Raw genomic sequence first — 27,777 nt, 5'->3', positions numbered from 1 at the left:
GGTAAAATGTGTGAAGAGTAGGCTTTCCAAGGGTAGTCTCTTTCTCTCTCTCTCTTTCATGTAATTGTCTGGAGGCAGAAACAGCTTGCCAGGTGGGCCTAGCTTCCCGGTAGGTGGGTCACTGTTGCTTACCAGGAGGGAGAGGAGTATGGCAGTGGGGAGGTCAGCATGGTGCAAACATACCAAAAGTCACTGATGATGTGTTTGCACTGCACCAACCTCCCCACTGCCTCACCTCTCTCGGTTAGCAACAGTGACCCATCTGGTGGGACACTAGCATAACAACTCCGCCCCATCTGGTGAGCCATTTCTCTCTGTGGGCCTGTGCAGATGTCATCTCCTCTCCTGCTAAGAGTGAGGAGGCTGGGAGCAGTGCTCCAGTTTGTATTCTCCCCCCCCCCCCAGCATTTGAAAATGCAAGTGTAACATCCAGGGTAAGAAAAATGCCATTTTCAAATAACTGGAGAATCTCCTGATTTGGATATTACTGTCTATGTATGGTGAGGAAGTAAGGAAGAAGCACCTCACCCATTTTACAAAAAGCAGAGAGTAACAAATTAATTTTAAAGACAAACACACTTTTTAGTTTCTTTTTTAAAACCTCTTTTTAAGGCAAAAGAGGTAAGTAGCAAAAAAAACCACCCCACTGTTACTTACCATAAAATGTCAAATAGCCAAAAATAGCGGTCAAGAAGTACATGACAAACATGGCAAAGAAAGAGATTTTTGAAACCATCTGCATTCTTTTCTGTGAACGACTGCAAAAAAAGAGAAAAGGGGGGGAGGACAAAGTTAATTAATAATTGAATACACACCACATGCTCGGCACAACTGAATTCACATGTAAGACTGAAGACTGCTGAGATCCCAAGGAGCAGTTATGAAGGCGAAGGGCTTGGAGGAAACAATTGTCCATGTCACTGTCTATCAATTATGCCGCCTGACAAGATCAGCCTCACAAGACCTTCTCTCGGTCCCACCAGTTAAAACAGCCAGGCTGGTGCGGACCAGAGAGAGAGCATTCTCGATCATGGCCCCCACCCTCTGGAATTCCCTTCCTCTTGATCTCCGACATGCGCCCTCCCTGATAAGTTTTCGCCAAGCCTTAAAGACCTGGCTATTCAGGCGGGCCTACAAGATTGGGGTGGATTAGTTTTATAATGTTTTAATTGAAGGCTGGTTTTAAATTGATTATGATTGTTGTTTTGATATGTATATTATGTATATTATGTTTTATATTGTTGTATGTCGCCTAGAGTGTCCGTTAACCCGGACAGATAGGCGACTCAAAAATAAAATTTATTATTATTATTATTATATCTGCTCCAGATGGCAATGATGAAAGGATTTCATAGATGGCTTCCCCTATATGTGAGCAGCCTCCTTGGCTATTCACGCACCCCCAGTCATGTGGGAAATGTTAGTATGATCTGCAGAGTATGCAAATGGACCCTCAGGGTTTCTTGTGATGAGTGCCTGAAAGAGTGCAACTTCTGGCTGCCTCCATGTAAAGCCCAGTCCATCCTAACATTTCCAATGCAGAAATGTATGCATTTATTTTTTAAATGCTGCCCTTTGATATAAATATTCTCAAGTCAGCTTACATCCACAAAACAAGTCATACAATAAGCAGCAGAAAGCTATAGAAATAATGGCTAAAACTGGCAACAATATATTATTACAGATGCATCATTTAAAAAAAAAAACCTAGGAAAAGCCTTCTGATGCTGAAAGACAACAAAGTAAATGCTAGGTGGGCTTTCTGGGGAGAAAATTCCATAACAACTGAGAAGGCCTTCTCCTCAGTAGCTACCCACCTAATCCCCAATGGGGGAGGCACCCGCAGAAGGGTCTGCAATACCAGTCTCAGTGGAATCAGACAAATGATCTAGCCCTAAGGCAGGTATGGGGAACCTTCAGGCCTCCTGAACTACAGTTCCCATCAGCTCCAGCAAGTATGGCCAATGGCCAGGGATGATGGGAGTTGCAGTTCAGCAACTTCTGGAGGGCTAAATGTTCCCTACACTTGCTCAAAAGGATATACTATACTTTTCTTTTTCAACAAGCCTTTTAAGTTGAGAGCTATCCCAGTCTGTGTCTGTGTCAGAATTGCTTAATATGTTTTTTAATAATGTTTTTAACCTTTTTAAAAAAGTTTTTAAAATGTTTTTAGCACTGTTTTGTCTTAATGTATTTTAGGATTTTTTTATGATGTTTTGAAGTGTTTTTAGTGCCTTGTTTGCCGCCCTGGGCTCCTGCTGGGAGGAAGGGCGGGATACAAATTAAATAAATTAATAATAATAATAATAATAATAATACTAAATGAGCCATTAAACACATGGTTTAATGCTGTGCACATCTTTTCCCCACCTCATTGTAACTAGCAGCCACTGGGAGGCCTATTTGGGATCAGGGCTCTGGGGGGCGAGGAGAAGGTTTCACATTTTCCTCCCATGACATGGTCGTAATAAAAATTGGCTCTTTAAACTTGGTACCAGGAGGAAGATCCCACTGATGCCAATTGAAGCTCCCCTCCCATGCCAAATAATGGAGGGTGGGGAGGGATTTTCAACAAGACTGTGATAGGGGAGAGAAGTTAAACCTTCACTTCCACATGCCATGCTCCTGATCTGCCTCCCTGGCCCTTCCTTGCAATCCCAACCCTTCCCCCACACACACGCACCAGCAAGTGTGAAGGTGTAATGGCACTGTGTTTTCTAAGGTTTGTATGGGGAAAACAAAATGGATCTCCTATTAATTTAGGGATTCAAACCCCTTGATCCTTGCAGGGTGAGTGGTGTTATAGGGTCTCCAACAGCATTTCAAGTAGTCAATGACAAGAGTACCAACTAGTAAGGAAAGGTAGTGGCTCAATGGTACAGAGCGTGCTTTGCTTGCATAAGGTGCTAGGTTTAATCACTAACACTTCTAGTTTAGAGATAACTAATGTCTCTAGTTTAAGGATTTCAAGTAGGAGGATTAGGAAACAGCAGTGCTGGAGAGTGCTTCCAGCCTTTGCAGATTTAGCTGCCTGTGAGGCAGACACTGGTTATTGGCTGCAGTCTAACATCATCTTGCACAAAGTGATTGTTAACACTGTTTGTGTCTCTGCTAACAGCTGTGCAGATCTAAAGAAAGCCCCATAGTTGTTATGCAGCCCCCTCAAACTACACCCTGGGTGAGTCAAACCTTTCTAGAGGATGGGAGCATCCTGCTGTTTTCCTCAAATTAAAGTTCCTTTCCTCTGAGTAGTGGAACTCAGTACTAACATTCTGCAGACAAAGTGGTTCTCTTTAACAACAAAACAATGAATACTCTCTTACTCTTTAAGTTCGCTGTAGATCGGAAGGACCGAGGGATGGCACACAAATGCAAATGCAATGGTGGGCAAAGCGTAAACAGTCTGTTTAAAAAACAAAACAGAAAGAAAACTGACAGTCAGGAGAGAAACGTATGATAGCCAGGAGAGAGACTTAACCAAATTCCGTTATGAAAATCTTCATAGTTTCAATATATGAGTTTGAATTTTCTGCACTCTTTTGTCAAGTTGCTTTGAGACTTTTTTATTGTATAGAGACTTGACAAAATTAAATTTATTTATTTATTTATTTATTTTATTTTATTACATTTTTAGACCGCCCTATAGCAATAAGCTCCCAGGGCGGTGTACAGCATAATAAAACAGGTTAAAATACAAGTGGATGTAAATACAATACACAATAAAACATAATTAAAAATTTCCAATTTTAAATTCAAATTTTAAAATTTTTAAAATGCCTGGGCGAAGAGGTAGGTCTTTACCTGGCGCCGAAAAGATAACAAAGAAGGCGCCAGGCGTATCTCATCAGGGAGGGCGTTCCATAGTTTGGGGGCCACCACTGAGAAGGCCCTAGCTCTAGTTATCGTTCTCCGTGCCTCCCTATGCGTTGGGACACGGAGAAGGGCCTTCGACGTCGAGCGCAGCGACCGGGTAGGTACATAGCGGGAGAGGCGTTCCGCCAGGTATTGCGGTCCGATGCCGTTAAGGGCTTTATAGGTAAGAACCAACACTTTGAATCTGGCCCGGAAACATATTGGTAGCCAGTGCAGCTGGGCCAGGACAGGTGTTATATGATCAAATTTTTTTGTCCCAGTAAGAACTCTGGGACAAATACATTAAATAAATTTAAATTTAAATACATTAAAAATGTAAAACAAACAATTATAAGAACAACTATGCAACTTTTAACAACTGATGTCTGAATTTGCTTGTTTTCTTCCTTCTTTTCCCATACTTTTCTTTTGTGTTACTGTCTTTAAGATTGTAAGCCTGTTGGTAAGGGACTTTTGTTATTTAATTTTTGTACAGGCATTAATACAATGCCTTTCTACAAAAATATTCAAGCTGCTTACCATTCCCTCATGCTACACTTTTATTTTCCTGCTGCCCCTTCACTTATGGCTTATTGGGACATGCAGAGCTCACAGCAGCTTTGCTCCTCCCTGGTCCTTTTTACTGCCGTGCTGCACTAAGCCAAGGTTTGGTTTAGCATGACATCTGAACCAGAATGCATGGCAAAGCTTTCTCCTCACTAACCACAAGCTGCAGCCAATGTTTGTTCTTGGCTACAGCTTGTGGTTAGTGAGGAGAGAGCTTTGCCCCGTGGCCTGGTTCAGATGTCCCACAAGTAGAACAAAATGTCAAAACAGCATGGAAAAAAACATACCTTGGAATTGATGGTAACATACTTTGGTTGACACATAGGCTCAGAGACAAAGCTAGAGTTTGGAAAGAGAGGTGCTGTTGCATTTTTATCTTGCAGAGGACAAGGAAGTTGAAATTTCTTGTAGATTACCTGGGATAAAGGACCACAATTGAAAAATGTAAAAAGAAATGGCTTGACACTGGAAATTCATGACTCCAGTCTGATGGAAATACCAAGCAAAACTTACCACTATGAGAAAAAATACCATGCAAGTCAGGGAAAATCCACTGGTGTAGCCCAGATACCCTGAGAGAAACCCAAAGGGAAACTTATTCAGTAACTCATTCACATTACTAACAGACTCGCTTTTACAGCACTGGCACTTTATATGGGACATATTCCAAGATTGTGTAGCGAATCCATATGCCACTTTTTTCATAAATACTTCATAGTCACTGGATTTCAGACAAAACCAGTAATGGTGTACAGGGCAGAGGAGCTCACCTAACCTCCTATCACCCATGTCACTGCTGCTTACCAGAAGGTAGAGAAAGGGCAAGGTGGAGGCAAGGTCAATGTGGTGCTTGGTGGAAGCATCAGATTGGCTTTGCTGATATGTTTGTACTGCGGTGACCTCACCTCCCCCTCTAGTAAGCAGCAGCAGTGCAGGTGATGGGAGGTCATGTGAGCACCACCTCGCTGCCAACCACTACTGGACAAAGCTAATGTTGGTTTTTATCTGGTTGATTTCTATAGCAGGGGGACATGGCAGATTTGGAGTGTGTGTGTAGGGGTGCCACTGAAAGGTGCAAATAGTTTATTATTGAGGCTGCAATCCTAACCCTACTTATCTGGGAGTAAGCCCAATTGATTTCAAGAGGATTACTTCCGAGTAGACACGGTTAGGATTGTGCTGTTAATGAATTAATTTTTTTATTATGAGGTGATGCCATTTGGATTTTTTAAAATGTAATTTTGCCCTCAGGCAACCTGCTCTTCTTCATGTTGAAACAGGACTGACACTAACAGCTCTGATAGTATAGCCTTATATATATTTAAAATCCTGGTTCAAATAATTCAGTCTTTGACAGAAGAGAGATTACTCATTAAGAAGCAAGCTTCAAGCGAAATTGCAAGGGCTCTCAGTTGCAAAAGACAACTTTGCTGTTACATTCGTATCATGTCTTCAAGTGAACAGGGAGAGTTGAGAGTTTTCACTGAATGGAGAAAGCCTGATAAATAACATGTATCTGCAATGAAAAAGGAGAGGGCGTTTTGAAAGTGGTGGTTTGGCTTTTGGGGAAGAAAAAGGTTTTTGGAGAACTGGGGATGACAGGCAGAAAAATGACTGATTAAATAGTCCACCAAGACCCTCAGCAGTTTTCAAAAGGTCTACAGGGGGAAAAAAGTTTGGGGACCACTGCCTGAAACTGATTAATGTTCTGAGGTATTTACTAGTCCGTGGTATATATAAAATTGCTCACATTTTCTTAAGAGTGATTTTTAACAGAAACCTCCCTTATTTGGGAATAAACTAACAGTACTTCAAAGGGGAGAGGGAGAGAGAGGGGGGGAGAGAGAGAGAAAGACTAGCCTACACTATTTCCACTGTCTCAGGGGGCAGAAATCTTTTTTTGACAGTAATCAGTGTTCAAAAATAGAAAAACAAAAACAAATGAAGACATTATTTTGTCTCAGGTTCAGACAGCCAAATGTATTCAGACAGTACCAAACTGCAACTTATGCTTCTTTATTATAAGGTTCCCTGTGCATAGTTTATTCTGGAGCTAAGGAGTATGTTTGAAACAGAATATGACACACCATGATTGGAAAACACCTTGAATATTAAGCCAAAAAACCATACTTCAATCTAAAGAATCTTACCTAAATTCTTAAGAAGACATAAGGGAAGGATTATACAGAATGTCACCGTTACGACAAGAAGCCTCCCATCCACGTACCAGGCTCTGTAAGGCATTTTCAAAAGTGCAGGGACACCATCACTTTCTCATCCTAAATTTTCACATTTTTATGTAGTCAGTTTTTTTTCATATACTGTTTCCTAGAGCAGGTATTAGATAGTATAAGTAAACAGTTCCTAATCTGACATTGCCCTTTCTTGAATCTGAGCCACAGGAGTCTGCAAATGTCACATTTCTGTGGGAGTTACTAAGAAAAGCATTGCCCAAGCAGTAAGAGCAATGCCAGGGATGGAGAGCAAAGCCATGCCAGTTGGCACTAGACATGGACCAGGCTGTCAACATAGGAAAGGACTGCTCAGCCAGGCAGACAGTTAATACAGAACAACATGTGCTGTGGGGACAAGACCACACACTGAATAAAAAATCCATGTATGATATTATAAGCTCAGATATGAACAAGTCGTTATTCCTTCCTTTGTGTCAGTGAGCAAACAAACCAGGAAATCTTCCATTAACTATAGTCTTCTGTCTTGTCTGAACAGAAATTTAACAGTTCCACAACACGGCAAGATATTAAACTATGGTGTGAAGTTAATATCTTTATTCTAAAGCTATTAACCATAGTTCCCTCGTTTGCATGAAATGGGAACTGAAGTTAGTGGAAGACTTCCTGGTTTGTTTGCCGGCATGTAAGAAGAGAGAAGCAAAGGGGCTGCAGGCATAAGCAAGAGTCTCATTCATATCTTGGCTTAGTAAGCAGAGAGATAATTGTCCAAACTCTCCCATTAACTCATTTCTTTGTACCAAATGTTGTTGGACAAAATGTCCATCATCCCTGAATACTGGCTAGGGTGGCAGGGGCTGATGGGAGTTGTAGCCTAACAACTTCTGGAGGGCACCATGTTGGCTACCTTTGCTCTATACTTTGCCTAGAAATCTATTAAATGATAGGGGTACCACAGAAGATCCTGACCACTGCTTTTTTACAGACCAAGTCATCCAAGTCAGCTACCAAGAATTGGTGCTGTTGCCTTGAATGTAAACATCCACTTGTCAATATTCAGGCACATCCAGAACCTCTTTTATCTATGTGGGAAGAAGTTTGGCCATTTTCACATATCATACAAAGCTCTTTTGAGTCCCCCTAATCCTATTTTTGCTCATGTGTAGATGTTCATAATGCAGAATAGAAAGCAAAAGAGGGTCATTTTTAATCAAATGTTTTGTGGAGGGCACCAGGTTGGGAAAGACTGGCCTAGCATGAAAAAATATATCCAGGAGTGGGTTTGCCGCTTCATTGATGTCCTTTTCTGTTTAACTGGGTCTTGGGAGTAAATGGTCAAATAGTTTGAAAGACCCGAATAATAACACTTGGTTTATTTTTATAGGATGTTTTTTAAAACCCTGAACTGGCACAAAAATGATAATTTCAGGCTCATTTGTCACTATTGTTTCATTTCTTTTTCTTTCTTTGCCTTTAATAAGCCCATAAGTTGTGATGTAACATCTAATTACATTACGAGACCCAGTGCCTGCAGGAGGAAGAGACCATCGCCCAAGGGAAGGAGAGGCCGCTGCTGCTGTGCTGCTGTGCTGCTGTGCTGCTGCTGCGGGACCACCACCTCCACCACCCTTCCCTGAGGGACTTCTGCCTGGCAGGACCAGGCCCCAGGTACCCAGCCAGCCAGGACTGATTCTTACCACCTGTCCCTCTTTGGAGGGATACATAAGCCGGCTGGCTGAGGTGGCCTGGGAGACCCAGTGCCTGCAGGAGGAAGAGACCATCGCCCAAGGGAAGGAGAGGCTGCTGCTCTTGCTGCTTTCTTTCTGGGTGCTTATATGAATGCATGTTGTGAGAGTGTGTATTTTATGTATTTGAGTTTTTTGTATTTTTCTTTTTGTATTTATATTTATATTTGTATTTATATTTGTATTTGTATTTAGTTTATAATGTGCCTGGGGAAGAGATCTTTCCATCTAGCGGGGAGACATGAGGGGGCCCCAATTGCCGTAGTGACGGGCAGAGGGAGGTATGGTGTTATGAGAAGGACGTGCCAGGTAAGGGGAACGCGGCCCAGACATGTTGTGGCTGTGCCTTGTTCTGGTCCTTCTCATACCCGCAGGGTTGTTGGTTGTCCTCTCAGCCAACTCTCAGATCTCCAGCTGCTGCTTTTTAATGCCAGATCGGTTCATAATAAAAAAACCCTCGTCCATGATTTGATTATGGATGAGACAGCCGATCTGGCATGCATAACCGAGACCTGGGTGGGCGAACAGGGAGGAGTTAGTCTCTCCCAGATCTGCCCACCGGGGTATTTGGTTCAGCATCATGGTAGATCTGAGGGTCGGGGAGGTGGGGTTGCTGTGGTCTATAAGAGTTCCATCTCACTCACCAAGCACCATGTCCATACAACTACTGGTCTGGAATGTTTGCACCTTGTGTTGGGCCAGAGGGACAGACTAGGAATCCTTCTGGTGTACCACCCACCTTGCTGCCCAGTGGCTTCCTTAACTGAGTTGACGGAAGTGGTCTCGGAGGTATTGTTGAGATCCCCTAGACTATTAGTACTGGGGGATGTCAACATTCATGCCGAGGCTACTTTGTCTGGGGCGGCTCAGGACTTCATGGACTCCATGACAACCATGGGGCTGTCCCAATATGTTAGTGGCCCAACACATATATCGGGGCATACACTCGACCTTATTTTTGTTACTGGACATGGGGATAGTGATCTGGATGTGGGGAGTTTTACATCTCTCCCTTTGTCATGGACAGATCACTGCTTGCTGAAGTTTAGACTTTCAGCGACCTTTTCCCTCCGCAAGGGTGGGGGACCTATTAAATTGGTCCGCCCCCGGAGACTAATGAATCCTGAAGGTTTTCAAAGGGCTCTGGGGGATTTTCCGGCTGATAGGACTGGCGCTCCTGTTGAAGCTCTGGTTAATCTGTGGAATGCGGAGATGGCCCGGGCTGTCGACACGATCGCTCCTGCGCGCCCTCACCTTTGCAGAGCTCATTCAGCTCCTTGGTATACTCCAGAGTTGAGGGCGATGAAGCAAGATAGGAGGCGGCTTGAGCGGAGATGGAGACGAACTCCTGATGAATGCAACTATACGCTGGTTTGTGCTTTCACCAAGCGGTATATAGGAGCGGTGAGGGCGGCGAAAAAACAATATTTCGCCGCCACTATTAAGGCATCTCTCTCCTGCCCAGCGGAGCTTTTTAGAGTTGTCCGTGGGCTACTCCATCTAGGCCTTCAGGACACTGTAGATACTTCGGTGGCCCGCTGCAATGAGTTTGCTGAGCACTTCCAGCATAAGATCTTACGCATTCGTCGGGACCTAGACTCTCATTTTATAGCAGTTAACCCTAGTGAGGTGTCTGGTGCACAGTCTTATCATGTTTTGTTGGATGAGTTTCAGTCGGTTCAGTTCGAGGACGTGGACGTTGCCCCTCTTGGCTAATAAAAACTGGCAAGGAGGGAACAGTTGTCTGGGCCAGGGAAGTGATAAATGCCTCCTTGCGAGAGGGAGTGGTCCCTGGCTGTCTGAAGGAGGCAGCAGTGAGCCCACTCCTGAAAAAGCCTTCCCTGGACCCAGAGGATTTCAGCAGCTACAGACCAGTGGCAAATGTTCCATATCTCGGCAAGATCTTGGAACGAGTGGTTGCTGACCAGCTCCAGGCGCTATTGGATGAAACTGATTATCTGGATCCATTTCAATCGGGTTTCAGGCCCGGTTTCGGCACTGAGACGGCGTTGGTCGCCCTGTTTGATGACCTTTGCCGGGACAGAGACAGAGGGAGTGTAACTCTGTTGATTCTCCTTGATCTCTCAGCAGCTTTTGATACCATCGACCATGGTATCCTTCTGGAGAGGCTTGCGGAGTTGGGAGTTGGAGGCACTGCGTGGCAGTGGTTCCGCTCCTACTTGGCAGGCCGTCTCCAGAAGATAGTGCTTGGGGAACATTGCTCGACACCGTGGGTACTCCAATGTGGGGTCCCACAGGGTTCAGTTTTGTCTCCCATGCTTTTTAACATCTATATGAAGTCGTTGGGTGCGGTCATCAGGAGTTTTGGAGTGCGTTGTCACCAGTACGCTGATGACACGCAGCTCCACTTCTCCTTTTCATCTTCCTCAGGTGAGGCGGTCAATGTGCTGAACCGTTGCCTGGACGCGACAATGGACTGGATGAGAACTAACAAACTGAGACTCAATCCTGATAAGACTGAGATGCTGTTGGTGGATGGTTTTTCCAATCAGATGGTGGATACATATCCTGTCCTGGATGGGGTTACACTCCCCCTAAAGGAACAGGTTCGTAGTCTGGGAGTCGTTCTAGACTCTTCCCTGTCACTTGAGGCTCATGTAGCCTTGGTGGCATGGAATGCGTTCTACCAACTTCGATTGGTAGCCCAGCTACGTCCCTACCTGAGTAAGGAGGATCTTACATCAGTAGTACATGCTCTGGTAACCTCACGTTTGGATTACTGTAATGCGCTCTACGTAGGGCTACCTCTGAAGACGGTTCGGAAGCTACAGCTGGTGCAAAATGCGGCGGCCAGACTGCTAACAAGAACGAAGCGGTCTGACCATATAACACCTGTTTTGGCCCACTTGCACTGGCTTCCAATACGCTTCCGGGACAAATTCAAAGTGTTGGTATTAACCTATAAAGCCTTACACGGCGCGGGACCTCAATATCTGTCGGAACTCCTCTCCCGCTATGAACTGGCTCGTACACTACGGTCTGCTACGAAGGCCCTCCTCTGGGTCCTGACTCATAGGGAGGCCCGGAGGGCAGTGACAAGATCAAGGGCCTTCTCAGTGGTGGCCCCCGAACTATGGAATAGTCTCCCCGAGGAGGTTCGCCTGGCGCCGACACTATCATCCTTTCGGCGCCAGGTTAAAACCTTTCTCTACTCCGAGGCATTTTAATTTTTTGTTAATGATTGTAATGTTTGTAATTTGATTTTAGCCTTTGCTGTTTTTAGATTGTGAAATTTGATTTTAGACTGATGTTTTTGTATTATATTGTATTTTATTGTATCTATGTTCACCGCCCAGAGAGCTATTGCTAGTCGGGCGGTATATAAGTTTTAAAAATAAATAAATAATAAAATAAATAATATACAAAGGCAGTATAATAACAGCATACAAAACTTCTAGCATTGAATGTTTTTATAAGCTCCTGCCTTAGACTGACTAACAAATTAGTGAAGTCAGCAAAACCACAAATTAAACTTACGAAAACGTTTCTTCTTCTCCCATAACGAACTTTATGGCAGCAGGTAGTTCATTTTTAACTATGAAGAGATAGCTCAGCATTGCTGGGGAAAATAAGGTCTTGTTAGAAAGGGAACATAATCAATCATGATGCCAACACTCTGCAATGTACTTGGTTTTTCTCTTTACCATCCTTACAGCCAAGTCAAACAAGACTTTTTGTATATTTAGCTATGGTTCCCAAGAAGAAAATACATCCTGTGGATGGCTTCAGAGATTAATATTGCTGGCCCAATAAACTATGGCATGTTGGAGTTGGGAGTGGGAATGAGCAATGAGTTTCAGGGCTCCCTGTTCCTCTTTTTGCACACCTAGCTGCAGAGAAGACTTCCTCGGTTGTTAGAATACAGTATCCCCATGATGCCCAAATGAGGATACTATGGTTTATATGTTCCCAACAAGACAGGATTGCAAAACAGTATGAAGCTGTGAGTCATAATTCTGGCTTAGAGGGAGCACTTAAGCTTCCCAGTTCAGGTATCACTGGAAACAAAGAGGGGGTAGGAAGGCTCGAGCTGCTTCTCATTCCCACTGGACCAGAAATGTTGTTTCAGAACCTGTCTCTCACATGCACAGCACATACCTGTATTTTGATCTGCTCCTCCATTTAATATATGCATGAGGAGGGGCCTGAGCCTTTCCTATTCACATTTGTGTGTATTTTAAAGAGACAAGCAGCTCAAAATACATGTGTGTCATTTCAGACAGAGACATAGCATATGTATTTGGTACTCGAGTCAGGAACCATACCCAAGTGCAAAGAATCTCATTTGAAGTGGCCTCCAGACTTCAGTCTATGATGTAAACATTACTCACAGATAGTCCTACGGAAAACAAATAACTGGGCCAGCACACTCCCGTTAATATGACCCATAGTGGGAAAAGGTTCCAAAAAGCACCTGTTCTTGGAAGCATACTGAAGTCACTTTATTAGGGTTGGCAGAAGACATATGGTGAAAGGCAGAAGGTTAATTCAAAGATAAATGATGCACTAGGAGAAGGACTCCCTATCACAAATGTATTACAATGCTGGAAGAATTTTATTTCAGCTGGGACATAATGATACTATGGAGAATGAAAATGCCAAAAGTTCTAAATGAAAATTTATTTTCTCCACCTTTATCGCACAATATTTACCTCCAGTGTTCTGAAGAGATGTAGATCCAAAAACAATAAACTTTCCTGGGGTGCCAAAGACTTGCTCACCGAGTTTTTCATAAACCATGCAGCCTGGTTAAACCAAATTGAAGAGGTGTTGAAAATGAGTCACAACACGAAACAATAAAGGCAAGTCATTTACAGTTCTTGTACACCCATCTATCCCCCATTCATAATTCTGTTTTCATCTCTTAACTGACAAGACACATATATCATGCCAAGTCACGTCAGCTTATAATGCATTTCCAAAATGTCAGGAATTGTCAGTTACACATAGAAAGGCGGAGTTCAAAACAAAATGAAGTCTCTTCAATTTAAGTACCTCCTTGCTCCCCCTTGACATTTATAATGCTCATACCTGAACACCTCAGTAAACTCCTTTTATAAGAATATGATTTGATGAATGATCATAATTAAACCAGCAGGAAATTGTGTATTGGGAGCTCATGTCTATGAACTGGTGCTAATACTACTGCAACACAAAGTATTATAATACCTGATCATAGCATTTACTTTTCTTTTTTCAAGGTCATGTAAATAGGTAGACTTAGCACAAGTGTTCTACATCCCCTCAGAGTATCATCATAAGGAAACATAAGGAAAGCCATGCTGGATCAGGCCAACGGTCCATCTAGTCCAGCATTCTGTTTCTCACAGTGACCAACCAGATGCCTCTGGGAAGTCCACAAGAAAGGCATTCAGACAACAGTCCTCTCCTGTTGTTGATCTCTAGCAGCTCCTATTCAGTGGCATACTACACAGAAAATTAGAGAACCCCCATCTCCAACAATGAGATGGGATGTTTCCTTCCTTTGGTATGCTGAAAGATCTCCAACCATGCCAAGGATGTATCTCCTTTGGGGCCAGCCAATGTGGAACACTTTGACACACTGCACCAGAAGTGGGAATGCTCCTTTTCTAGATTAGGAAGGCGGACATTATGTGCACTTCCTTTACGTTGAAGCAGTGCATCGCTGTCTGCTGCACTGCATCGTTCTACTCTCCATCGTGTATTTTGGTTATGCACTGGACAGGGAGGCTGAGATGGAAAAACCAATCCATCAAGAACTGGTTCTGCTCTGTTTCGTATAGTTTCATCTCAGTCTGACTTCATGAATAGAAGGCTCAATTAATGTTTTCTCTGATGTACTTTCAAGCTAGAGTCTGGCTAGTGAATGAAAATGGATTTAAATCCATGCATCTATTGTATTCAGGGTCACAATCTCCCCCTCCCCCAATATTATAACACTGATGGAAGGGGGAAACTAGAAGATTTTATTATCCATATACTTCACCCCATCATCTTCATTACTATTGAATTAATACAACATTCTTATGAATTACCTGTTTCCTTTGCACACAGTAACAGGAGGTTGATTGAATAAATAGAGAGCAATGTCACTGAAATCAAAAGCATCCTATAAAAAGGAAAGAAGAAAGAAAGATCTCTCCTAATTATAATAAGACAGGTGCTGTATTACATTGAATTTGGAGCAGTGACAGAAATATTCATTTGCTTTAAAATTCATATGTGACTTCTTTGGGGGAGCATCAGTATTATAATGGCCTTTGCTTTCTTGTTCGTACAAAAACTTTAAAATCACAGATTTAAATATTCACAAGTAACAAAGTCAATACTTTGTTTTAAAAAAATGAGGGGGGGGGAGATTTGTAGCAATAATTCCCCTGCAATTCCTCTGAAGAAAATTTGTCATTAGGTCCTAAAATGCTACAAAAGATGTTTCCAGATGGGGCCATGTTTCACAAATGAGACATTTGGATCTGATTTTTCTGTGTATGTTACTGGCACACAGAAAGGTCCCTCACATGTGTTGACATCTTGAGAGAATAGCTCCTCCCAATTGGGTTGTTGAAATTCTAATGTGCCTTCAGCTAGGGGCAATTGGTGGAAAGAGGCATGCTCATATTGTTTCACCCACCAGAAATAAAATAGCTTTGTGGCTGCTGTTTGAATGAGAAGGAAGTCTTTTAAGGACAAGGAAAAAAAGAAAGACAGCCAAAAATCCTAATCAAATTTGTATCCATACAAATACGTTAAGAGTTCCATAATTTCTCATCTTTGAATCTGAGATGAAGAGGGCTGGTTAAAGTAAAGGGGCAAAATTATTTAACTGTTGACATCAAAATTAGCAGGAAATTGTTCATGCTAGGATATTTCCTGTTTCCTATGAACACTGGGACTGGCTGTTCTCTTGTGGAGTGATAGTCTCTTGCCATAAACAAGAGAAAGGCCTGGAATTAATTTTTTTAATTCGTCAAAGGGGAGGAAATTATTTTACCCATCCAAATACTATCCCCATTCCTGTAAGGCTCTATGCAGAAGAGCATAAAGCCGAGCATTTTGGGGATATGTAGTTGCCTTGCTAAATTACTGTTTATACCAGTAAACTATCAGAGAAGGGGAAGTTATGAAGTATAGTATAAAGCCAGTTAAACTGCTGATTTAAAGTACTGCTGAGTGATTAAACTAATTAGCTGACAAAGATTTTATAGTGCATCTCATCAGTCTTAGGTTATTTGTCTCCAGCAAATTTGGCTGCATAGTCAAAGTAACATTTACAGAGTTATAATGCCTCTGCAGTGCCCACAAAAAAGCAGGTGGGAAAGGGCCTAGTGACATTGGCAGTGGCAGGATAATGGCTGTCTTTGTGCTTGCAGCAACACCCAAAGAATTTGTGAGTCACAACTTACAAACTGTTGTGCTAGAATAGCTAGTTGTCAACTATCAAATTCCTTCAAGGGAGCGAAACATTTTGTGCCTAAAGCCTGGAATGAATTAGGAAGCGCCATCCATCCATCCATTCTTGCTTAACCATGAGCTCCATATCAATGTACTGGGAAATCTGAATGCCAGAATTAGTTTATCCTACTATGAGATTTCCTGATCCAAAAATAGTCCCCAGAACAGAATAGCCTTACACTAATTGGAAACTCACTAGCTAAGTTACAAGAGAGGATACACTACCACCAGAAATCTTAACATTTAATTTTCAGTCATGGGCTCCTGATTTGACCAAGTTCGCTGTCCATATAACAAACAGTAGCATATTCCCTAAACAGTGGAAATCCAGTCTTATCAGAAGATGCCCAATGAAGTATGTCCACTAGAGCAAGGATTTCTGCTAGTGCAAGGGAACTGCTCCTCCCTCTCCTCTCCCTGTGCACCTTCCCCAAGCCTGCTCCAAAGGATTGGGGAATCCCCAGTACAGATTTAGGGGACACAAGGGGGGGGGACACAGAGAGAAGGGGGAAGTTCTGTTGCACAGCCAAAAGTTCTTCTGCTACAGAAGTACTTCCTTGGTTACTACCCAGTTTCTATCTACAATGAAGACATCAAAGCCAATCCAAAAAATTATGGATAAATCAGCTTCTTCAAAATGATACTTTAAATATATTATATATTTATAAAATATATATTAAATATATTATTGATAATGATAAGATTTATCATGAAATAACAATTTGGGTTCTAAAAAAGGGAAGAGTATGATTGATCAGTTTTTCACTTTGCATCATTTCACAACAAAACGTATAGGAAATCTATCCCAATGGGAAGTTTATGTGGCTTTTGTTGAATTAATGGCAATGTCTGATATGTTAGATAGGGTCTTGTTGTAAATCAAATTATTAAGACTACCTACTGGTTAAAAATGTATATAGTAAAATGGAATCGAGAGTTTGGGTGGGTGCTTTCTGGTTGTCCAATAAAACCTGACATACTAGGCGATCTCCATTTTGGAGCACTTAAAAAAATGCAAATAGCTTTGTTGAACAGCTAAAAATTCTAGTCCTCCCCCCATCCATTTCTGGCGCTAAGGTGTTATTGAATGCTAGTGCCAAAGCATTCAGGAATTATTAAGACATCTATTGTCAGAGTTTGGAATTCTGTGTTAGAAAGAACATTGTTGATGTCAACTACAGCAAACTAAACTGTACGTAGCACTCACCAAGAGTCCAACTAGATACAAATGTTCTATGTCGGGCCACGATACTAAATGCTTTAAATATCTGGAGTTTCATTCCTGGAATGTACATAATTCTGCATTCAGACTTATGCCCTCCAAATGACTTATAAAATTCTAAACTTTTAACATGGCAAGAGACATTGTTTAGTGTCCTAGTCAACCTCTATATAGGGAAAATCATCACCTATATTTTGAACGGAGTTGAAATGTGAAGCCGCATAATTGACATTATACACCAGTAGTTTCTAAGAGCTCTTTTGTGTTTCTCAAGTAGTATGGTATGAGCCAAAGTTATTCCTTTTGTTAAGGCTTGGGTACATAAGACATTGCTCGCGTATTGGCTAAAGCTATGGCAAATGCTCAAAACCAGACTCTCCAAACATCCTCACTCAACAAATTAGTTCCATAAATTGTGAAGCTCTTTAACTGAATATGGTATGAATACAGCATGATGGTTAGCTACAAATACAACTATATTTAGTTGCTTGATGTAAGCCACCCAGATAAATTATTCTAAACAGACAAGAGTCCTATTAAGAAAATGTTTAGCCCTTTAAATATATAAGACATAGGCAGGAGTTACATGGTCTTGTAGTGATTTTCATTCAGCCTGTTGTCCTTTCCATTCAGCAAGGAAATGATTAATGTCCCTGGCGCATCTGTCAGATGGTGTAAGACCATTCTGGATAAGCATCATTGCTGTGGAATTTCTCTAAGAAAGAAAACATCCTCTCCCATAGCACAACGATTCCATTAGTAACTAGATAATGGATGTGTTTGGATATAATGCTACACAAAGGACCCAGAAACTCTTAACAATTACAGGCCGGTAGCGAATGTTCCATTCTTGGGCACGGTCCTAGAAAGAGAGGTTGCGGACCAGCTCCAGGCACTCTTGGATGAGACCGATTATCTAGATCCATTTCAATCGGGGTTCAGGCCCGGTTTTGGCACGGAGACGGCCTTGGTTGCCCTGTATGATGACCTTTGTCGGGAGAAAGACAGGGGGAGTGTAACCCTGTTGATTCTCCTTGATCTCTCAGCGGCTTTTGATACCATCGACCATGTTATCCTTCTGGGGAGACTCGCTGATCTGGGAGTTGGAGGTACTGCTTGGCAGTGGTTCTGCTCCTATTTGGCGGGTCATCTCCAGAAGGTAGTGCTTGGGGAGTTTTGCTCGGCACCCTGGGTCCTCCAATATGGAGTCCCACAGGGGTCAGTATTATCCCCCATGCTTTTTAACATCTACATGAAGCCGCTGGGTGCGGTCATCAGGAGTTTTGGAGTGCGTTGCCACCAGTATGCTGATGACACGCAGCTCTACTTCTCCTGTTCATCTTTCTCAGGTGAGGCTGTCAAGGTGCTGAACCGATGCCTGGCTGCGGTAATGGACTGGATTAGAGCGAATAAATTGAAGCTCAATCCAGATAAGACTGAGATGCTGTTGGTGGGTGGTTCTCTTGACCAGATGGGAGAGGTTCAACCTGTCCTGGACGGGGTTGCACTCCCCCTGAAGGAGCAGGTTCGTAGTTTGGGAGTTCTTTTAGAACCATCCCTGTCACTGGAGGCACAGGTAGCCTCGGTGGCACGGAGTGCTTTCTATCAACTTCGGTTGGTGGCCCAACTACATCCCTATCTGGACAGGGAAAACCTTGCTTCAGTCGTCCATGCACTGGTAACCTCAAAATTGGACTACTGCAATGCACTCTACGTGGGGCTGCCTTTGAAGACGGTTCGGAAGCTGCAGCTCATGCAAAACGCAGCGGCCAGATTGTTAACAGGAACTCGGAGATGTGAACATATAACGCCGATTCTGGACCGCTTGCACTGGCTGCCCATACGCTTCCGGGCTCAATTCAAAGTGCTGGTTTTGACTTATAAAGCCTTACACGGCTTGGGACCACAATACCTGATGGAGCGCCTCTCCCGATATGAACCTACCCGTACACTATGTTCAACATCAAAGGTTCTCCTTCGGGGACCCACCCAGAGAGAAGCCCGGAAGCTGACAACAAGGAAACGGGCTTTCTCTGTGGTGGCCCCCAAATTATGGAACTCTCTCCCTGATGAGGTACGCCTGGCACCAACATTGTTATCCTTTCGGCGCCAGGTAAAAACCTTCTTGTTCTCCCAGGCATTTTAACATTTTAATATCTACTTTTACATCTATCACTCACAATCTTAATATTTTAGAAATTTTAACATTAATATCTTAAACAGCTTAATATTTTAACTGATTTAATACGTTTTTATACTTAACGTTTAACTATGTTAGTTATTTTGATATATTGTTTAAGTGTTTGATATACGTTTTTAAATTGTATACTGGATGTTTTTATACTGTGAACCGCCCAGAGAGCTTCGGCTATTGGGCGGTATAGAAATATAATAAATAAATAAATAAATAAATAAATAAATAAATAAATAAATAAATAAATAAATAATACTATAACAGAAACAAGCCTGGGTGAACCTCAGGCTCTTGTGCTCTTCTTTCCCTTTCCCACCTCTGGTGCACCTTGTGAGGATGTTATTGGAAATGTTCACTTTCATTTTTCTCAGACTAGACTGTATTTTATCTCCATGTGAAGTTTTCCCAGTTATATGCTTATGAGCTGAACCTATCCCTGTATTTCATTATATTTTGTGTATGTATTGTTTTATGTGAACTGCTTAAATAGAATGGCTTGAAGTGATATATAAATAAATAATAACTGCAAGCAGGCATTCATTTTGTTCAAACCAAAACTAACTATGGTCTAGAAACAGGTCAGAATAGTGAACCATGGTTAGAAGTTGACTTACTTAACCTATTGCTTGTCTGGGTTCAGACACAATGACGAACCACTGACAGTTGAAAACTGAAGCAAAAGCTTCAATCTGTTCCCTGTGGCAGTGCCAAAGGAAGAAATGAGAGGCAGAAGCATGTGAACTCTGAAGCTTGCGCATGTAATGGTGAACAGTGAATGGTTTAGCATAACATGTGAGTTCCAGGTCCCCAAACAGCAGTCAGTTTTCCTTAGAGAAAAAAAACAGGCTGTGATACCGTCTTTCCTGAGTTTGCAGCACATTACCTAATGGCCGAGCAATTCTTTAAATAACTTAAGAGCTGCTACTAAGCATGCTTCTGTTCAAGCCATCAGTGGCTGTAGCCAGTGTTTGAACTGGATAGGATGAAGTCTCCAGTAGCCAATGCTTAGTCACAGATGTTTATTCAAACACCCCAAGCAATACTTTCTGCAAAAATAGTGATGCAGTTTCTAGTCTTAAACTCCCAATGGTAACCAAAGGATGGCCTTGCAAAGAAAAAAGGGGCAGTTACAATCTTCTAATCTGTTGTCTTTCCCTGCCCTCCAAGCTGCTACAGGTTGCTATGCATAAACTTGGTGTTTTCCACAGCTTCCAATAAAACAGCATGAACAGATTGTTTGCTGTACGGGTTGCGGTTGAGACAGACAGGCTACTGCCAGGACCAACCCATGGAATGGTATGAAAACATGAACAACACTGGCTTTCTGCAAATTCAAAACATAAGCAGTGGAGCTGAAAAAATTCTGCAGCATCCAAATAGTTCTCATGTTTCACGTATCAAACCAGGGCTAACAAACATATGCTTGTCAAAATCCAATGTTTTTTAAAAATAAAAATCTGCATCAACTAATCATGTGGAAAATACATCTGTAAATACATATGGAGCATTCTCCTTAGTTGACTATTGTTTATTTATTCCACAAATGGAAATGAAAAGAAGTGTCCAAGTGATCCTGCCATTTAATTGAGTCAAACGCAGAAAGCTTCCTTCAAACAACACCCTGATCTTCCAGAATTTTCAGCATCAATGCAGTGAAGTTAGAAAACTGCTCTTCACCTAATTCTGAGGGACATTAAATGTTTACAAAGCAAGTGGCTCTCACTGCCTGCTAGAAACACAAAGGTGTTTCTTTTTACTTTGTGAAGTGTTAAAGAATTTAATGGCATCACACTTATTAATGAGAACAGAACAGAACAGGCGGTAGTGTAGCGGGAGAAGGTTAAGGTTGCATTTATAACATTCTGAGGTGACTTGAGAACAGAAAAAGAGCTCTGCTGTATCAGGTTCAAAGCCATTTTGTGAACGTTTAGTATTATTTTAAAACAGTATTATTTCAACCTTTCAACAATTCTTTGGAAGCTGGACAGCCCCCCGTACTGTGCTAGAGCACACATTAGGGTTACCACATTTCAATTGGCCGCTGTTGCTGCAGCTCTCACGACTGCTTGATGTATAAACGTCAGTAGGTGATAACATTTCTCTTCATGCTGTGCCACAGGGCAAATCAACCCCCCAGTGCACTATGCTGGAGGGGATTTGGATGGGGCGGAGTGGTCCCTCTGCCCACCCCTGCCCAGATCCACCAGCCACTGCCAGCAGAGGAACTACAATGTCAGCAGGGAAGCCCTGCTAGTGAGAAGCACCCCAATGCACCTGCCCAAACAGTGGGCAGAAGCAACTGTTGGCAGCAATCCCATTGGTAGTGATAAGCGGAAACTCCTGAAATGGGGCTGGATCCTAAGCCAGCCCTGCTGTTGACATGCAACAGCAAAGGTCCTAAACTGGAGATGGCACAGTACAGGGGTATTTTTCCTGCCTCCCACTTTCCGTCCTGACTTGATATTTCCTGTTGTTCAGCTGATCTTTGCTTACTGCATATTTGACATGGAAAATGTAGGAGAACCCCAGAGGTGCGAGCTCTCTCCTTTCATCTGTTTTTGTACAGCTTGGGGGTTGAAGAGAGAGAGAGAGCACAAGGCAAACAGAGACCCTTCCCTCCTTTTCTCACGTTTGCTCTTCTTTTTTCACACAATCTCTCCCTTTCCTCTCATCCAAATAGTTTCAGACAGAAAGGATGAGGAAAACGTGACTAAGGGAATGGAGGGACTCCTCTCTCTTCCACTTAACTCACTCCTCACTCTTTTCCTATCTTCCATTTCTCCAGGCAGTGTGGTGACAGAAGAAAAAAGGACAGAAAGGACAGATTAGTAGGCAGTAGAGTTAGGAGTGGGGTATTGCTGCATCATTAGTCTCCCAACAGCACCTCTTCTGCTTAGGCCCTATCTGCACCATATGTGGCAGTGATGCCTCTGCTGGGAGGTTGTTATTCATTCCACCAGGTGAGCTGTTCCTCAATAGGTGTGAGGGTGAACTTTGCTGGCAGCTATTTTGAATGCATAGAGATTTGGCTTACCCCCCTCCACTCCCAATGGCTGACCCCTGAAAGGGGCTTCAGGCACCGCTAGAAATAGTCAACACACACACATAAAGCAAAAATAGCATTTGTTAAGAGCAGAAAACACCTCTGATGACTCCTTGGCTGCATTCAAGAATTGGGGGAGGAAGGGTTGCTTTTTATTTGAAATAGGCCCAGGGGCTACTGTGTTGTTATCACAGAGAAATCCTATTGTCTGACTATTCTCAGAATCCCTTCCCAAATCCTTCTTTAGCTTCATATGTGATCTGGTAATCTGTGACTCATCTTGAATATTTTAGAATATTCTTGAATATACTTTTGACGTTTCTAGAGACTACCAGATTAAAGAGTTTCTTTAAATGTTTAATTCTATCAGCTGTAGCTCTGGAAGAGCCTGCTTTTGATACACTGCAATATCACAACAGTGCAACCACAGCTTGCCTCAGCAATATTTTTTTTTTGTTACAGTGAGAAAAACCCTTAACACAAACATAATCTTTAGGATTCATCCTTGAATAGGAAGGAGGTTGTTGTTCCTTCTTAATAAACACCAAGTTCCTATTTGATACTTAACAAGCAAAAACAACAAATCTGAGTATTGAGTAGCACCTTTAAGGCTATATTTGAATTTCTCAAATACAGTACCGGTATTTAAACTTTTAAACAGTGTAGGGGCAATGGGCACACTCCAGGGAAAGGTTCTCCAATTTAATTGCCATTGAAAAAGAATGGATGCTGGGCAAGAACACTGTGATCTTGCACAGATATTGTTCATCTTAGTCAGCCTCGCATAGGAAAATATCTCCCTAAAATGTGCCCATACAGTGCAATCCTACGTATATTGACTCAGAAGTAAGTCCCACTGAGTTTAATAGGGAGTATTCCTAAGAAAATATGCATAGGATTTCAGCCATTGTCTATTTCTCTCTGTGTGTTCACATTAATAGTATGTTCTAAACTACCTTTTTAAATCAGATTTTCTTAAAAATGTGAAATGCCCCTGCCTGGAGTTCAAGCTATTTTTATGTATCTCAGGGGTGGGTACTAGTCCATTTTTAAGCTATAAAATCTATCCTGTTTACAAAAGAATTATTTTTCAGAGAAGCTGAAAAACTGTGTCTCACAAAGGTTTTTTTTTAGACCATGAAGTTACTGCAATGCTCCTTTGCACTCTTTGGCACTTTGGGAAGATTGAAATAATCTGTGTTTTTAACACCTGAAGTCTTACTTAGGGCTTAGGTAATTCAGTCTTAAACACAATTAAAACTTTTCAGATTTGGTTCTTCAATTGCTGTGAAGATAGGGCAACTGATGATGTACATATTTTGAAACATATGTTGGTTTTGATAGGAATTCCCATATGATCAGTTGGAACCTGCCAATATCCTAAAGCAAACTTATGGGTGGGTTACCAAAAATGCTGCAGTACATATTGATGACAATCTAGCAGTAAACACTGACAGCTGTGTAAATTACAGGTAGGGTCTGCACTGATCACAAAAATTCAATTCAGGGTCTGATTTGGAACTTTGAAAAACAGCCTGCCTCAGTCCAAAGTGATTTGGAGGTTGCTCGGTTTGGCTCAGGGCCTAAGACTGAGCCAGAAAAAAATGCTTCAGAAAAAAATAAGGCTGCTTCTCCATTCACTATTGGGAAATTTTAAAATGGCTATATTTTTTTTTCTTTTGACAGAAGTGGACATAATTTACAGGCATGATAGCTCCTCCAGAGTGGATTAAATCTGCTAAATTACAGGCAAATAGGTCCAGGGATTTTTGTGCTGGGCACCTTTAAAGCTTGATTTTTAAAACAACAACAACACAGCAACATCTTTCTTTTATTTCTTTGGCAGAATTGGATGAAATCTGCATAGTAGCCTATTCTGAGGGGATGAATCCTGCAGTAGTTGATCCAAAAGGACAGCTCTGGGCAGTGCAAAAAGAATTAACTTCATCTCCTCTAGTGTTTATGGCAATTGGTCTGAAAATTGCAGACAGAAGAGAGAAATGAGAGCTAAATTGCAACAAATTGGCCCAATGATTTTTGCACTAAGCACCTTTAAAGTTTATCTGAGGGCAGGGAGAGAGAGAACTAAAAGGGATCAACTTTCTTCCCTCAAAGCACTGGGTTTGGGGAGTCTGGGTAAAACCATTCCCTTTTATTACAAGCATGATCTGATGAAAAGCTTAAGTCACAACAGAGCTCTTCTTTCTCCCTCTCCCTCTCCTTGTATTTGCTCTATCCCCCCTGCATTTTCCTTATATATTAAGCTCAAATACATTAGTTTTACTTTTAGCAGACAGTTGTTTGAAGCTTTTTTTTAGTGTCCAAGTTACCAAGGCGCTCTGGGGGGCAATCCGCTTCAACTCTGGGCAATTTGTACTGAGCCCACTTCATCTCAGAGAAGCCCAAAATTCCTCTGAACCTTCCCACTTCAGCTCAGGAAGCTGTCTAACTCTGCTGCACATCCCTAGTTACAGGTTAAGGTCTGGTATTGATCAGCAGTTCTTGAACAAAGATAAAATCCCTTTATTAAGAAAGTTTAAGAAACCTGTGGTTCAGAAGCTTTCTAAATGCACTGTTCCCAGGGATCTGATGTTTTTCATGGAGAAATTTCAATGTGTGCAGAATCCTCTGTAAATAACATTTACAGGTTGATTCTAACTCATTGGATCCAATGGGACTTGCTTCTAAGAAAGTATGCGAAGAATGAAGCCTCTGTTGTTTATAGCATTAAAATAAGTTGCTGTAACCTACTATGTCTTGATGCAAATCAACATTATGGACCATAATATTATGGGTTCAAAATCAGATGTCCTGTATTATAGGCCTGTTTCTCTGAAATGCTCTTGTTTATAATTCTGTGATTTTAACATATTATAACCTAAATACCATTTTCTAAAGATGGGTGACCAGGAAATCAGATCAGAAAAAAATGTCATTTAATACTGCATTTGCTCTTTGAGAGATGAAGTTTCACATATCTAAGATGGTTTAGCACTAGATGGATGACCCTGAATGACCTCAAGTGAAGGGTTGAGTTTACATGCTCCCCCTTATCTCCCCCTGTGAGGCCAAGAAGGACTGCTACTGAGTTTATTTTCACCTTCAAAACAGCTTGGCTTAGCTTTACATTCAAGCCAAGGATTCTAGTTTGAACATATTCCTAATTGAGGCTCATTCACATAGCACTAAACCAGTGGATCCCAAACTTTTTTCCACTTGGAAACTGCTGATGGACTTGGTGGACCACTTCAAGACTTTCTGCCTGTTGTAGCTACTGTAATGTGCTGTGCTAGAATCTGTATGTATTTTATTGCTTTTTTATTTATCATATTGTATTTCATTGTGTTACAATTTGCATTCAAGTTGTAATACAAGAAAATGGTATTTACTGTAATATAATAAAATGCAATATAGCATGTAAAAAGCAATAAAAATACAATGAAAAATCAATATGAATATTTAAGGTGCACATGTTGTGGAATGCCTGAATGAAGCTCGCGGACCACTGGTAGTCTACAGACCACAGTTTGGGAATCTGTGCGTTAAACAATGGTTTAGTGATACGTGTGAACCTGGTCAAAGTATTATTTCTTTAATCATTTATGATTAATATTATTTATAATAACCCAACATCTGATGCAAAACTTATGAAACCTCCAAAATTAAAGTGTATCCACTGAAGATACACAATCAGAAATACATGAAGTAGTACTATAGAAGATTATTGCTTGGGATTCTATGCAATTTTCTGCCTACTGCCATAGAAGTTAGAAAGAGAGAAAGAAACTAGACACCAGTGCATTTGACTGTCTGAATTTTAAACAGTTGTCACAAGTTATATGTGAATTTCACACTTAATTTATATATACCCTATTTCATTTATTAAAACAGTTTATGAAAGGAGCATGAACATTTGCACTCACACTAATTTGATCATGTCTATGTCAAAGTGAAAATTTGCCAAAGTCATTTTGCATATAGATGACTTACACAAAGAGCAGGATTCCCGTGTTGGCCAATGCAAAGGCAAGACCTAATATTCCACTGCCCATGATTGCATTGCTGAGATTGAAGACAGACATTCCTAATGATGTTGTGCCTGGAATCTGTAAATATTTAATTAAAAAAAAAAAAGAATCACACTTCCTATAGTTTACATCATATTGCATACACTTTCTCAACTTGACCCTTTATGCTGAGTCTGATCATCTTTATCTGTCCACTGGAATACAGTGGCAAGCAAAGAATGATGGGTAAGTGAAAGGCAGTGACAGTATCTGAGAGGCAAACACAGGGTGATATCCAACGAAGCCATACACTGAGTAGACCCACTAAAATCAATAGACTAATGTCAACTGATTTCAGTGGATCTTTGACTAACATTGGGTATCACCCATAATTTCACACTAAGGGAATGGAGCTCATACCCACGAGGACCACAAAAGATCTACATACAATCACACACTACTTCCAAATGCTTGAAAAGCTATCTTCATAAATAAACCGTAAGTGCAATTAGTTATTTGTGCGTATCAGCTGGCTGAAATAATGATGTATGGACTGGCTCTGTCTCATTCATCTTTTCAGCTGAATTTCAGTCTCGTTCTTTCTTAACATCAATTGGACATTATCTAAACATTTGAAAATATTTATTATACTCATTTACTTCAGTGGAACTCAAAGAGTTCAGTGTCTGGGTAAGAGTGTTGGGCTAGGAGATCTCAGTTCAAAGTCTGACTCAGCCATGAAGCTAACTGGGTGACCTTGGGCTACTCACTAGCTTTTAGCTTAACCTGGTATGAAGATAACATTTGGGGTTGGGGAGAATTATGCACATGGCATCGAGCTCTTTAGAAGAATGGGATAATATAAATGTAATGAATAAATAAAATATGGGTGAATTGCCCCATAAACTGATGTGAAAGACATGTCTCCTGTTTGCTTAGGACATCTATGTGTCCCTCACCACTCCTACAGGCACATACTAGATTAATATGTCTGCATAGCAAGGGCTATGGTTCCCTCCGGATATGCCTGGACTCTTTCTCCCATCAGCCCCAGCCAGCATGGCCAATGCTCAGGGATGAAGGGAGCTGTAGTCCAACAGCTTTTGGAGGGCACTATTTCTGCTGTAGAGGAAGGAGGGGAACCTACATATTCATCACATTTCTTCTTTTCCAAGTGGCTGTTGGTTAGGCTTCTTCTGCTCTCACGGTCTGAAATAAACTTGCTGAAAAGAAACAAAGGAACAGGATTTTCTTTAGCATGACAACATACACAGCAGGAATATAAATTAGTCGGATTTATGATCTCTAGCTGTTACTGAGTTGCATGCTGCTTAAATGTTTTTATTAACCACCTCAAACACTGTGGTATGAGCAGGTGGGACATAAATAAATGAGTAATATACTGTAGATACAGACCAGCCCAGTATTTATTTATTTATTTATTTATTTAAGAAGTTTATATCCCGCTTCAGTTCCAAAGAATTCTAAGCGGCAAAAACA

The 27,777-nt window shown here is 41.6% G+C and overlaps 1 protein-coding gene across 1 annotated transcript in view; it reads right to left on the bottom strand.

The window, feature by feature from the left end:
- SLC38A1 (solute carrier family 38 member 1) overlaps positions 1–27,777 on the bottom strand; it is an 83,589-nt gene that overhangs the window by 20,179 nt on the left and 35,633 nt on the right. Inside the window, exons 3-12 of the mRNA XM_061639883.1 lie at positions 27,425–27,500; positions 26,261–26,376; positions 14,395–14,468; positions 13,030–13,122; positions 11,855–11,936; positions 6,570–6,652; positions 4,933–4,991; positions 4,707–4,835; positions 3,324–3,403; positions 658–758 (exon numbers count right to left, since the gene is read on the bottom strand). Of these exons, the coding sequence (XP_061495867.1) occupies positions 658–758; positions 3,324–3,403; positions 4,707–4,835; positions 4,933–4,991; positions 6,570–6,652; positions 11,855–11,936; positions 13,030–13,122; positions 14,395–14,468; positions 26,261–26,376; positions 27,425–27,500 (893 nt within the window). The remainder of the gene's footprint in view (positions 1–657; positions 759–3,323; positions 3,404–4,706; positions 4,836–4,932; positions 4,992–6,569; positions 6,653–11,854; positions 11,937–13,029; positions 13,123–14,394; positions 14,469–26,260; positions 26,377–27,424; positions 27,501–27,777) is intronic.

The sequence above is a fragment of the Rhineura floridana genome, chromosome 8, assembly GCF_030035675.1.
Source record: "Rhineura floridana isolate rRhiFlo1 chromosome 8, rRhiFlo1.hap2, whole genome shotgun sequence".
NCBI classification, from domain to species: domain Eukaryota; kingdom Metazoa; phylum Chordata; class Lepidosauria; order Squamata; family Rhineuridae; genus Rhineura; species Rhineura floridana.
Note: the sequence above shows the minus strand (reverse complement) of the source record. Positions and strands in the feature narration are given on the sequence as shown.